The following is a 13,983-nucleotide window of genomic DNA, read 5'->3' as shown; positions in this document are numbered from 1 at the left end:
GGTGTGAAGTGGTATCTCATTGTGGGTTTTTCTTTTTTTTTTGGAGATTAGCCCTGAGCTAACATCTGCCGCCAATCCTCTTTTTGCTGAGGAAGACTGGCCCTGAGTTAGCATCTGTGCCCATCTTCCTCTAGTTTATATATGGGACACCTGCCACAGCATGGCTTGACAAACGGTGTGTAGGTCAGCCCCCAGGATCCAAACTGGTGAACCCTGGGCCGCCAAAGCAGAACATGCAAACTTAGCCCCTGCACCACCAGGCTGGCCCCTTTTTTTTTTAAAGATTGGCACCTGAGCTAACATCTGTGGCCAATCTTTTTTTCTTTTTTCCTTCTTCTGACCCAAAGCCCCCCAGTACATAGTTTTATATTCTAGTTGTAGGTCCTCCTGGTTGTTCTATGTGGGACACTGCCTCAGCATGGCTTAATGAGCAGTGCCATATCCACACCCAGGATCTGAACCAGCTAAACCCTAGGCTGCCAAAGCAGAGCACGTGAACTTAACCACTTGGCCGTTCGGCTGGCCCCTCACTGTGGTTTTGATTTGGATGTTGTCCTAGCATCATTTGTTGATGATGTGCTTGTATCATTTGTTATCCCAGCATTCTGTCCAGTTGTCTCAGCATCATTTGTTGAAAAGGCTATTCTTTTTCTATTGAATGGTCTTGGCACCCTTGTTGAAAGTAAGTTGATCATAGATTTATGGATTCATTTCTGGACTCTGAATTTTATTCTGTTGATCTTTATGTCTGTTTTTGTGTCAGTATCAGGTTGCTTTGATTCTTGTTGTTTTGTAATGAATTTTGAAATTGGGAAGAGTGAGTTCTCCTATTCTGTTCTTCTTTTTCAAGATTGTTTTGGCTATTCTTGGTCCCTTCCAATTCCATATGAGTTTTAGAATCCACTTGTCAGTTTCTATGAAGAAGTCAGCTGGGATTTGTTAGGGATCGCATTGCATCTGTAGATCAGTTTGGGGAGCATTTATGTATATATTTATATATGTATGTCTGTATAAAAGATCATGTTGTCTACAGATAGACATGGTTTTACTTCGTTCTTTCCAATCTTGATACCTTTTATTTATTTTTCTTGCCTAATTGCCCAGACTAGAACCGCTAGTACAACATTGAGTAGAAGTGATGAAAACAGACATCCTTGTCTTATTCCTGATCTTACAGGGAAAGTATCCAATCTTTCACTGTTAAGTATGATACTAACTTGGGTTTTTCATGTATGCCTTTTATCAGTTGAGCAAGTTCCCCCTTATTACTAGTTTATTGAGTGTTTTTATCATGAAAGGGTGTTGGTTTTTGTCAAATGCTTTTTCTGCATCTATTGGGATGGTCTGGTGATTTTATTCTATTGATATGATACATTAGATTAATCAATTTTTGGAAGTTAAACCAACCTTGCATTCCTAGGATAAATCCCAGTTGTTGTGATATATAATTCTATTCATATGTTTCTTGATTCAGTTTGCTATATTTTGTTGAAGATTTTTGCATCCATATTCATAAGAGCTACTGGTCAGTACTCTTTTCTCTTCCTATCTTTGTCTGGTTTTGATATCAGGGTAATACTAGCTTCATAAATTGAATTGGGAAGTGTTCCCTCCTAATTTTTGGAAGAGTTTGTGAAGAATATTGGTATTAATTCTTTAAATGTTTGGTGGAATTCAGTGGTGAAGCAGTCTCGGCCTAGACTTTTCTTTGTGGGTGGATTTTTTTTTTTTTTTCCTAAAGATTTTATTTTTTCCTTTTTCTCCCCAAAGCCCCCCCGGTACATAGTTGTATATTCTTCGTTGTGGGTCCTTCTAGTTGTGGTATGTGGGACGCCGCCTCAGCGTGGTTTGATGAGCAGTGTCATGTCCGCGCCCAGGATTCGAACCAACGAAACACTGGGCCGCCTGCAGCGGAGCGCGCAAACTTAACCACTCGGCCACGGGGCCAGCCCCTGTGGGTGGAATTTTTTTATTATTAATTCACTGTTTTCACTTGTTATAGGTCTGTTCAGATTGTCTATTTCTTCTTGAGTCAGTCTTGGTGGTTTGTGTCTTTATAAGAATTTTTCTGTTTCATCTGAGTTATCTGATTTGTTGGCATACAGTTGTTCATTGTTGTTACATTTACATTTTTTATTTCTGTAAGGTTGGTATTAATATTCCGTTTCATATCTAATTCCAGTAATTTGAGTCTTCTCTCTTTTTATCTTGGTCAATGTAGATTTCTTTGCTTTCTTGCACAAGGTTATTCAGGCGTTCACTTTTTACATTCCTTGCCCTAGACCTAGAGTCAGCTGTTTCTCCAAGGAGCTTTGGTTCCTTTAAGAGGGAGGAGAGTGGTATTTATGAACTAAGATCTGAATGTTAGATGTTTTCACTGCTAACGTAGATGCCTTTACTTCTACCCCCTTTTACAGGCCAAAGGTAGAAAATATATATTTTTAAATATCATGAGTTCATACTGAAACCTCCAATTCAAATCTAGTTCCGTAGGGTTCTTCCACATCTTCCCTCATTCCTTATTGGTATCTCCCTTCTCTCACACAAGAAAGTCTGGCTTCCAACACCTATTATTTATTTACTCATTTGCTTCAAGTTATAACGTACACAAAAATAGTTTTAGAATTATACCACTAACACCATAACTGACAACAAACTTACTAAATTCAAGATTTTTGTACTTCTTTTTGTCTTTAGAATATATCCTACTAAGATATACAATCAGATTACTGTCAAACTTAAACCTTTGATTCTAACTATAGATACGAAGATTTTGAACTGAGAGCTAATCTCTTTAGACTAGGGATTTTGCCCATGGAAGGTTGCCATCTGCATGACATAGGGGAAAGTGTAGAGTCAGATGGAGGTTCAAATCCTAGCTCTGTCAATTAGTAGCTGTTACTTAGCTTGTTGAACATGTTTCATTATTTGTAAAATAGGCATAACAGTATTGACCATGGAGGGTTGTTGTGAGAGTGGAGAGAATGTCTAGAAAGCACTTAACCTAATAGTCATATAGTGGACAGTGGCTGTTATTGTTTAACCCTTGAAATATTTAGAAACAACATTTGACTGGTTTTTTTTAAAATCTTTTTTTTTTAAAGATTGACACCTGAGCTAACATCTGTTGCCAATCTTCTTTTTTTTCTTCTTCTTCTCCCTAAAGTCCCCCAGTACATAGTTGTATATTTTAATTGTGCATGCCTCTAGTTGTGCTATGTGGGACGCTGCCTCAGCATGGCCTGATGAGCAGTGCCACGTCTGCACCCAGCATCTGCACCGGCGAAACCCTGGCCCACAGAAGTGGAGCGCACGCAAACCTAACCACTCGTCCACAGGGCTGGCCCCTTGACTGTCTTTTTTTTATTTTTATTTTTTATATTTATTTAATTTAATTTATTTTATTTTTTTTGAGGAAGATTAGCCCTGAGCGAACATCTGCTGCCAATCCTCCGCTTTTTGCTGAGGAAGACTGGCCCTGAGCTAACATCAGTGCCCATCTTCCTCTACTTTTTATATATGGAATGCCTGCCACAGCATGGCTTGCCAGGCAGTGCCATGTCTGCACCCAGGATCTGAACTGGCGAACCCTGAGCCACTGAAGCGGAATGTGCAGACTTAACCGCTGTGCCACTGGGCTGGCCCCCCCTTGACTGTTTTTAAAAGTCCTTAATTAATTCATTTAAGTAATGAGTCAAATATCCAACTCATCAGTTAAAATTTTTTTTAATTTTAATTTTTTGCTAGTTTTATTGAGATATAATTGACATAACATTGTGTAAGCTTAAAATGTACAACATAATTTGATATATTTACATATTGTGAAATGTTCATCACAATAAAGTTAGTTAACACGTCATCACCTCACATAGTTACAATTTTTTTTGTGTATGGTGAGAACTTTAAAAATCTACTCTCTTAGCAACTTGCAAATATACATTACAGTTTTGTTAACTAGTCGTGATACCGTACATTAGATTCCCAGAACTTATTTATCTTGTACCTGGAAGTTTGTACTCTTTGGCCACCTTCACCTGTTTTCCCCACTCCCCATTCCCCACCTCCCACCCCTGGCAACCAGCAATCTGTTCTCTGTTTCTGAATTATTTATTATTTTTTAAAAATGAGACATTTGGCTTATTAGTAAAGGTGAGTTTTGATGTCTCTCCTTTTCTGTATTTAATATGAAAGGGGTTGTCCTTCTAGATTCCCTTACCTATAAGAATGTGACTTTCTTAACTGATTAAAACAAATTACTTGAGGGGCTGTCCCCCTGGCTGAGTGGTTAAGTTTGTGCGCTCTGCTTTGGCGGTCTGCGGTTTGCTATTTGGATCCTGGGTGCGGACCTACACACTGCTCTTCAGGCCATGCTGTGGTGGCATCCCACATAGAAGAACTAGAATGACTTGTAACTGGGATATACAACTATGTACTGGGGCTTTGGGGAGAAAAAACCAAAAAGGAATATTGGCAACAGATGTTAGCTCAGGGCCCATCTTCCTAACAACAACAACAAAAAATTACTTGATCTAGTTTGTTTGGAAAAATATTTAAAATAAAAATACTTTTCTTTTTGGTGAGGAAGATTGGCCTTGAGTTAACATCTGTTGCCCATCTTCCTCCTTTTCCTTGAGGAAGATTGACCCTGAACTAACATCTGTGCCATTCTTCCTCTACTCCGTGCATGGGACGCCACCACAGCATGGCCTGACGAGCAATGGGCAGGTCCACCCCCGGGGTCAAACCTGTGAACCCAGGGCTGCTGAGGTGGAGCATGTGAACCCGACCACTCTGTCACAGGGCTGGCCCGTAAAAATACATTTATAAAAGTAGTAGGGTAAAGATTATCTGTAACCTGGTTATTTTATTTGAAAAGTTCCAAAGGAAATTTTGGTGCTAGTGAATTTGAAAATGTCCCCTGAAATAATTTGCTAAGTCATCACATGTTTCTAACATTTTAATCTAATTTTGCTAGGTTTATAAACTATTCTTGCTTAATTATCAACAGTTTACAGCAGGAGTGTTGGTAGACTTAAATCTATTTGTCTATAAAAAATACATAGAAGAAATACATAGAAGAAAAGTCCGTTTCTTCATAGATGTATCCTATATTCATCAACATCCCTTTTGTCACCAAGTGGTGGTTCTTGTTGTTAAGTTATCAAATGTGGCTCAGGTATTATCTTGTTTTTCTTTAGACTGCTTCTCCTGGATACCATGCATCCTGATTTTCTTTTCTTTTTTTTAATGGATTTTATTTTTTAGAGAAGTTTTAGATTTGTAGGAAAATTGAGGGGATAGTACAGAGTTCCCATGTGTCCTGCACCCCGTTTCCTGTTAATTAACATCTTATATTTGTATGGTACATTTCCCACAGTTAATGAACCAGTAATGGTACATTGGTATTAACTAAAATCTATAGTTTATTCAGATATCCTTAGTTTTTATCTAATGTCTTTTCTGTTGCAGGATCCCATTTACAGTACCACATTACATTTATTTTTTGTGTCTTCTTAGGCTCCTCTTGGCTGTGACATTTTCTCAGACTTTCCTTGTTTTTGCTGATGTTAATGTTTTTGAGGAGAACTAGTCAAGTATTTTGTAGGATGTCCCCTCTACTGGAATTTGTCTGATGTTTTCCTCATCATTAGACTGGTGTTAGGGGTTTTGGGGAGGAAAACCATAGGTTAAAGTACCATTTTCAACACATGATGTCAAGGGTATATAGTCTCAACATGACTTATTACTGTTGATATTGACCTTGATCACCTAGCTGAGGTAACAGTGTCAGGTTTCTCCACCGTAGTTACTGTTTTCCCCCTTTTCCATACTGTCCTCTTTGGAAGGAAGTCCTTTGTGCAGCCCATACGTAAAGAGTGGGGAGTTACGCTACTTCCTTGAGGGCAAAATATCTACATAAATTGTTTGGACTTTTTTTGCAAGGGAGACTTGTTTATTTTCCCCCCATTTGTTTATTTATTCAATCATTTATTGATATTAGTATGGACTTATGAATATATATATATATTTTTAAAGATGTTATTTTTCCTTTTTCTCCCAAAGGCCCCTGGTACATAGTTGTGTATTGTTAGTTGTGGGTTCTCTAGTTGTGGCATGTGGGATGCTGCCTCAGTGTGGCTTGATGAGCAGTGCCATGTCCACGCCCAGGATTAGAACCGGCAAAACCCTGGGCCGCCGAAGCAGAGCACGTGAACTTAACCACTCAGCCACAGGGCGGCCCCTGAATATTTGTTTTTATACTTTGGGTCCACTGCTACTTTATTTTTTTGCTCAAATAATTCCAGATTTGGCCATTGGGAGCTTTTTCAGTTGGTTCCTGTGTCCTTTTGACATACCACCTTAATGTAGGGGTTTTATTTTTGAGCGCTTTCTTATTTTCTGGCACTGCAAAATGCTCCAGGCTCATTTTGTCTATTTCCTTCCTCAGCCCTAGAATCAGCCGTTTCTTCAGGAGTCTTGGCTCTTTTTATTGGAGAATGGTATTAGAAACCAAGATTTGGGTGCTAAATGTGCTCATTGCTGTGGGGTGTTGGTGCTGCTGAGTCCTCTCAGCTGGCAAAGCACGGAAACATAGTATGTATTCTAACCCATTCCTGTTGCTCCACATCCTCACCAGCATTTTAAGCTAACATGCTTCGGTGCCTAGACTGATAAGTGTGTAGTAATAGGTATGTTTGTTTTAAAGATAACAGGCTTGAAATATACCAGCCCTTACCTGTTGTTTTAAGAATGTTCTCCTAAACTTTCCTCTATTCTTCTGACTGCTGTTTAAATTCATTATACTTTGGATAGTTATTTTAGTTACTTGTATAGTGCTTTTTTATAGTATGTAAATCAGCCTTGCAGGGATCAGAAATGTGGTAGGTAGGGCATGTAGTGTGGCGGCTGTTTATTGTCCAGCTTTTATTATTTTGCAGGCTCATAATGGGAATTCTTTCGGTGTCTGGGTATTGTTAATAATTCTAGGGAGAAGATGGGTACTTTGCAGAAGTTACCTTGGCTCTGAAGGCCACAGAATGGATATGATGAAGACTAGATGTGTTTCTCAGCCCAGTCTAGGGCATTGTGCTTTCTCCCCTTTCTCTGCTCCTTTCTTTGACTTCTTTATGGATATTAGTTTGTATATTATAAATAGAATGCTCATTTTAATAGTTCTGATAGGATGCTAGGTGATAAAGTTTGCTGTACGCCCCTTCACCCCCAGTGTAATTTAGTGATACATTTAGTATGTTTATTCACTCATCACATGGCCAGTATCCTGGATGCTTTCTTGTGTAGACCTTTAGGTTTAATGGTACCACTCCAGTAAATATACTTGCTTTGTTTTTCTTTGGTGAGGAATCGGGGTACAAGGTGATCTGGCTGTGACATCTCTGCCATTTTGGGATTAGCTGTACTTTCTTGTTTCTACATACAGAATGAGAGGACTGGCCTGGGTGGTATGGAGTCTCCTAAGTAGTTCTCTGGCTGTTCTTTTTGGCAGTAGTTAGTGTCTGTTAGGCTTTCCTTTCTGTCTATTTCCACCTTTATAACCAATGTAAATTAGTGAGATTATCATTACTAACTTAGCAGTTAGTGACCTTTGTATATTTGATGATATTCTTTTTCTTTTTTTTTTGTGAGAAAGATTAGCCCTGAGCTAATGTTTATTGCCAGTCTTCTTTTCACTCAAGGAAGATTGTCCCTGAGCTAATATCTCTGCCAGTCTTCTTCTATTTTGTATTTGGGATGCCACCACAGCATGGCTTGATGAGTGGTGTGTAGGTCTGCACCTGGGATCCAAACCCGTGAACCCCTGTCCGCCAAAGTGGAATGTGCAAATTTAACCACGGTGCCACCGGGCTGGCCCCCATTTGACATGTTCTTTCGGCAGTGAAGAGGAGTTAAATAATCTTAGTCTGTAAATTAATTTAAAAAAGTCTATTTAAAAAATAGCATACTGCAGCTATTCTCACGTAAAGAGAAAACCTGTTGTTTGGATTGGCCAGTTATTTGATAAAAGCATTTCTGACTTTCAGAATGTATCCTTCTTAAATTTGAATACTTTGTTTCTAAACGTAAAGTTGAAAATTAAGCTTCTGGGGCTGGCCCCGTGGCGGAGTGGTTAAGTTTGCGCGCTCCGCTGCAGGTGGCCCAGTGTTTCATTGGTTCGAATCCTGGGCGCGGACATGGCACTGCTCATCAAGCCATGCTGAGGTAGCGTCCCACATGCCACAACTAGAAGGACCCACAACGAAGAACATACAACTATGTACCGGGGGGCTTTGGGGAGAAAAAGGAAAAAAAATAAAATCTTTAAAAAAAAAAAAAGAAAATTAAGCTTCTTATGTGAGCCTTGTATATTTGTATACAAGCCTTGTATATGTCTTTTTGAGAATAGAGACACTCTACTGTAAATTTAACTTTTTCGTTTCCATGTGTTATTTTGGTGTAGTTCTCTTAATTAGTCCATCTATTTAGTAATTAGTTTTTTTTTTTACTTTATAGAAAGAATGTGTTCATATTGCCAAACACAGCTGAAAACCACACTTTGACGTTCCTTCTGATTTCTCTACAGCAAATTGCACAGAGTTTAAAAGATGAACAGAAGAAGGTACCTTCAGAAGCTGCATTTTCAGATGTTCGGTTAGAAGAAGCAGAGTCTAATAATCTAACAAAATCTGGTATGTTATGATATTTTAACTCCTAACTTGTTTTCATTCATTTAATGAACTTTTTTATTGAGGACTTGCCATGTCCCAGCCATGAAAAACAGCTTGTGCCTTTGAGGAGCTCACACTTGAGTGGGTGGAGATTGACAAGCCACACATATAGTTCACTGGTGACATGCTAAGGGTATGCACAGGGCACTTTTGGACCATGGAAGAAGGGCATCAGAATTATGAAGGGAGATGAGCTTTGAGTGCGGGAAGGCAGGCTCAGTGAGAGATGTGGTGTCTGAAAGCTGTAGTGTTATAAAGATGAGTATGAGAGAACCAGGTAAAGTGAGGTTGTTTAAGATAGAATAGCATGGAGGAAAGCATGCAGGAATGGAAGACTGTGGTTGCTTTGGGGAGGTCAAGTGGTTTGGTGTGTTTGGGCGTGGGTTATTTGTAGGGAAGGAGCAAGTGAAACAGGCCAGATTGTGATAGGTGTCAGGTGACAGTCTCATGAACTTTGAACTTCTAGGTAATATAGTGTATTGGCATAATTGTACCACCAGATTTGCATTTTGTAAGTGTATTGAGTGCCTAGGACTGGGATAAAATATTGACAGAAATGTATGGGATAGCTTGGACTAGGGTGCATGCTATGCGAGGAGTAACATTGTCTAAAAATCACACTGGATACTCATGAGTTATCTAGACAACAAGCTAACTGAGAAGTAGGCCATCTCCTCTTCTCACCCCTCAGCTGTAAGGGTGACACTAAAGCTCAGCTCCCCATGAGACTGACTGGGAGTGGAGGGTACTGCAGCTCCACGGCTTTAAAGAGCCCTAGCTGCCCCTAAAACCCCAGGTTTAGAGCATCATTGGGTATTCTGAGTCAACTCTATAACAATTGGTACCCAAAATCCAAACTGCCAAACAGCCTCGATGTTCCCCATCTGACAAAGCCATTTTATCATGCTTTCTTTGTAGCAAGACAGACCCACAGGGGTTCTTGAAATTTCCTCCTCTGAAATAGAACGCATGTCCTCTTGTTTCTAGTATCTACCTGGGTCCTAGTTAACCTCTTCAAGAGTTATTAGAGAGACTAGAGTGCATTTCTCTCTTGCCAACCCTGGCCTTGTACATTTTCCCTTTCCCCAATAAAGCCTATTCTTTAACCCATGCCTGGCATAACAATTAGGTATTGTTGGCAGATCTATAGAAACTAGTTAGGAAGTTGTTGTGTTTTTCCATTTTAAAGATAAAGCTGGTTTGAACCAGGGCATTGATGGGGGAATGGAGAGAAGTATATAATGAGGGTTAGAAGTTTGAATCAATAGAATTTGATGACACACTAGAGGTAGTGGCTAAGGAAGATTGAGTAAGGTCCACGTGGAATAGCTGAGAGGATCTATATTATGTTGGTCTGGAGCTATGCTGTCCAATGTGGTAGCCACTCAGTGTGTGAAACGTGGCTAGTCCAAATGTGCCGTGAGTGTGTAAGTGCACACCAAATCTCAAAGACTTAGTATGAAAGAAAGATTGGAAAATATCTTATTAGTAATTTTTATATTGATTACATGTTAAACTAATGATATTTTGGATATATTGGGTTAAATAAAATATATTAAAATTAATTCCGCTGGTTTCTTTTTACTTTTTTTAATGTGGCATTTTAATGTGTCACGTTTGTGGCTCACATTGTTTCTATTGGACAGCACTGCTCTAGAGCCATAAAGATGAGGATTGGTTTAGAGATAAAGATGGAGGAGTAGTTGGTGCTTTGGGCTAGTATAAGATCTCCCCAGGACAGAGAGTAGAGCGATAAGAGCAGGAATCTGAGGAGAGAACCTTAGCAGCTGCTGGCATTAGGAGCACATGGAGCTAGGGGAATGTTCTGGGCTGACTGATAAAGAGGCGCCAGAGAGGTCAGAAGTAAGCTTGGGGATGGGGTGATTGAACCCAGAGGAGACGGGGTTGGCAATGTAGTTTGAGTAAAAAGGTGAGAAGTGGAAAATCACGAGGACATTGTGGTCAGAGAGTGGGCTTCTTAGATTTAATAATTAAGAGGTGGAAAGTTTGGAGTAATAAGAAAGTCTGTAGAAAGTAGTAAGAAAGTAGTTCTGAAAGAAAGTCATAAGAAAATCTGTCTGTGGGGTAGGGGGTACAGGGATGAAAGTGAAGTTGTTTGGAGCTGAGAAGGTCAGGGACAACCATGTAGGTCATCCATGTCGTTGTTGATGGTATTCAGAATGCTGATGGAATTTGGGATGGAAAGCAAGACTCTGAGTCAGGTGGCAAGGGAAGCAAAAAAAGAATATGATCACTTTTCCTGCTTCCAGGGTGTGTCGGAAGTGAGAACATGAGGAGCCTCCAGAGGTCAGGGCTTTAAATGGGGCGATGTTCGTGTGGTGGAAGTAAGTGCCAGGGCAGATTGGTGGAGGTGCCATTCTGTGAAGAGGCCCGTTATCAGTATCTTCAAAAGCACAGTGTATTTTCCGGTAGAGCCAGTCAGGGGAGCGTGAGGCTCACAGAGGGAGGCGGAGGAAGACCGCAGGAGGCCGAGGGATGAGCCGTGGTAGTGGGTTTGCTGTGCCAGGAGAGGCAGCCAGGAGGCACCTGCCTTTTGCTGGCTTGTTGTGTACGTTAACTTCACCCCAGTCAGCTGTTTTCGCTGTTAACTGTTTTTCACAGGAAAGTGAAAAAATGAACAAAGAAGCTGACTTCTGACTTTAAAGTACTTAATTTGTTTCACTAAACTTTTATTTGGGGTTACATTTTTGTCTCTTTATTTTGAAGGTGGGATCCTGCCAATACCATAATCCTTAGCAAAACTATAGATAACTTAACCTAAGTATTCCTTATTATAATTTGTCTAGTTTATTCTTTTTAAGAAACTTCAATAAAGTAGGCAGATATTTTAAAGTAAGGCCTTATGGAAGAGCTTTAAAAATTATACAAGTATTACATGCTTTTGAAAAAAAATTAACCTTACTGAACTAGAAAATGAAAGCACTAGCCCTCAATATTCCCCTCTTTCCTTTTTCCTATAAATCTACTCCACAACCTCCAGGCCTCCTTCTAAGCATGTGCAGATCTAGCTCTTTTTAAGGAATTATGTTTTGCTTGGCTATACTTTTATTTTTTTATTACTGAAAAAATTTCAAATATGCAGAAAAGTAGAAAGAATGATATAGTGGACGACGAACATTGGTACCCACCACCTAGATTCAGGACTTAACATTTTCCACATTATATATACATAGATTCCTTTGCTAATAATTTTGAGGTAAATTATTGACATCATTGCCACTTTACCCTTGAGTATTTCAGCATCTGTCCAAAAAAGGAGGACATCTCTTATATAACATAAACCATTATCACACTAAAAAATTTAATAATGTCCTCTAATACCCATTCCACATTTCAGTATTCCCTCTTGTCCCAAAGTATTATCCTAGCTCCACTTTCATGGCTCATTTGAACTCTGGTCCCTTGACTTGAAGTGTTTCTGCTTGCCTTACAAACGTGTCTCTGCTCAGCCAGGCTCCCCGCCTGCTGCTCTTCACACTTGCTAGAGTTTCTGACCTGTCTTGGAGGGAGGAGGGTACAGCTCTGCTCACTTGGGAATTGAGTATATACTAAGTAGGCCTGTAAGTGATGTAGCTCAGAGCGTGGAAGGCAGGCTGTCAGGCAAACCAGCTTTGATAATCTTCCTGTTTAACATTGCATTGTGTTCTTGTCGTCCCCCCGCCCACCTCCATTGGCTCCCACTTGCTTCCATGTGACTACATATAGATCTTTCTCCTTTTTAATGGCTTCACGGTGTTCTGTAACATATGTACACTGTTCATTTATTCCATAAAGATTATTGATCACAGTTTGGGAAAAGCATTTTGGGTTGAGCCTATATATGAGGCTGGAGTGTCTATATGTACGTATTCTTGTGCATTCTCACTTGTGTTAAATCCCACCCGTCACTGATTTAGGGTTCTTATGGCCTTAAAGGTGAGGCTAGAAAAAATGGATGCCTCCAGCTAGTGATAGCTAACGAGAACAAACAGTTTATAGTTGCTGTGCAAGTAAGACACACTTCCATGTGTGTGAAATAAGTCTTTTCCATTTGGTTTTTAGGTTCACCAGACTCGCCCAATCCTAGACCTCAGACCACAATTTCTCCAGCTGATCTTCATGGAATGTGGTATCCTACAGTTCGAAGAACCCTTGTTTGTCTCTCCAAATTGTATAGATGCATAGACGTACGTGTGTAAATTTTTGTATCTTTTCTGTAAATTGCTTGCTCTTTTACTTGAAAATTTTAATTTTAATTTTATTTTAAGATCTTGATATAGTATCTTGTTTGATATTAGATTAGGATCATGATTTTTAGATACAGAGATAAGTTTAAGATCAATTCTGTTGACCCTTAGAATCCACTAATGGACTTTGGGGAGTCTGTGAACACCTTGAAATTGGGTGTAAAATTGTGTACGTATGTTTGTATTTGTGTCTTTCTGAAGAAAAGGGCTATAGCTTTCATTGCTTCTCATAGGGGTTTATGACCCCAAATACGTTTAAAACTACTGATTAATCTTTTTAATTTATAGATAAAGAAAAAGACATGCAGAAAGGTGAAGTAATCTGTTTAGTGTCACACTGGCATCATATAGATTTAGCATTAAATGCAAATACTTTAATTTTGCACTCAATTTAAATCAACATTCTTAACAAGTAGTATTAATATTATATGTTTCTAACCATGGACTAATTTTAGTTATTTGCTGAAATTAGCAGTACTTTATTTTTAAGCAACAGCTGACACTATGCATTGATTTCAGGTAACAAAGTTATTTTAAACATTTCAGTTTAATGATAAGATTATCAATCCTTGAAAGATCAGGTTGTCTACATTTATTTGCTGTTAGTGGTTTGCTGCTGAACCAAAGTAGTTTATAAAATCCAGTCATTTTAATTCACTTTTTAAAAATTAATTTGTTACAACATAAACAGCATATAAAGAGAGAAATGATTATATACAGCAGTCATGTAGTTAATTGTCCAGGTGCCAAAAGCAGTTCAAAAGGAGTGTACGCATATCTTCTCCCACTATGGAGATGCTTTGTACCTCAGAGTCCTAGGGGCTAAACAAAGTCGCAGAGTTATTTCATTGGTTCAGTAGAGTGCACGCTACTTGCTGTCTGTTTTAAACTGCATAGGTACTGGAGTTTGTACTTGGAGATTTTGAAATTCATCCGGAAAATGCTTTTTGCCCAGTTCTGAGACTCTGAGGGGTGAGGCCAGATCACATCTACAGAGTTAGATGTCTCAGCCT

The 13,983-nt window shown here is 39.2% G+C and overlaps 1 protein-coding gene across 1 annotated transcript in view; it reads left to right on the top strand.

Annotated features, from left to right (window-relative positions):
- COG3 (component of oligomeric golgi complex 3) overlaps positions 1 to 13,983 on the top strand; it is a 69,789-nt gene that overhangs the window by 29,636 nt on the left and 26,170 nt on the right. Inside the window, exons 14-15 of the mRNA NM_001301154.2 lie at positions 8,579 to 8,684; positions 12,786 to 12,910. Of these exons, the coding sequence (NP_001288083.1) occupies positions 8,579 to 8,684; positions 12,786 to 12,910 (231 nt within the window). The remainder of the gene's footprint in view (positions 1 to 8,578; positions 8,685 to 12,785; positions 12,911 to 13,983) is intronic.

Source organism: Equus caballus, chromosome 17, assembly GCF_041296265.1.
Source record: "Equus caballus isolate H_3958 breed thoroughbred chromosome 17, TB-T2T, whole genome shotgun sequence".
NCBI classification, from domain to species: domain Eukaryota; kingdom Metazoa; phylum Chordata; class Mammalia; order Perissodactyla; family Equidae; genus Equus; species Equus caballus.
Note: the sequence above shows the minus strand (reverse complement) of the source record. Positions and strands in the feature narration are given on the sequence as shown.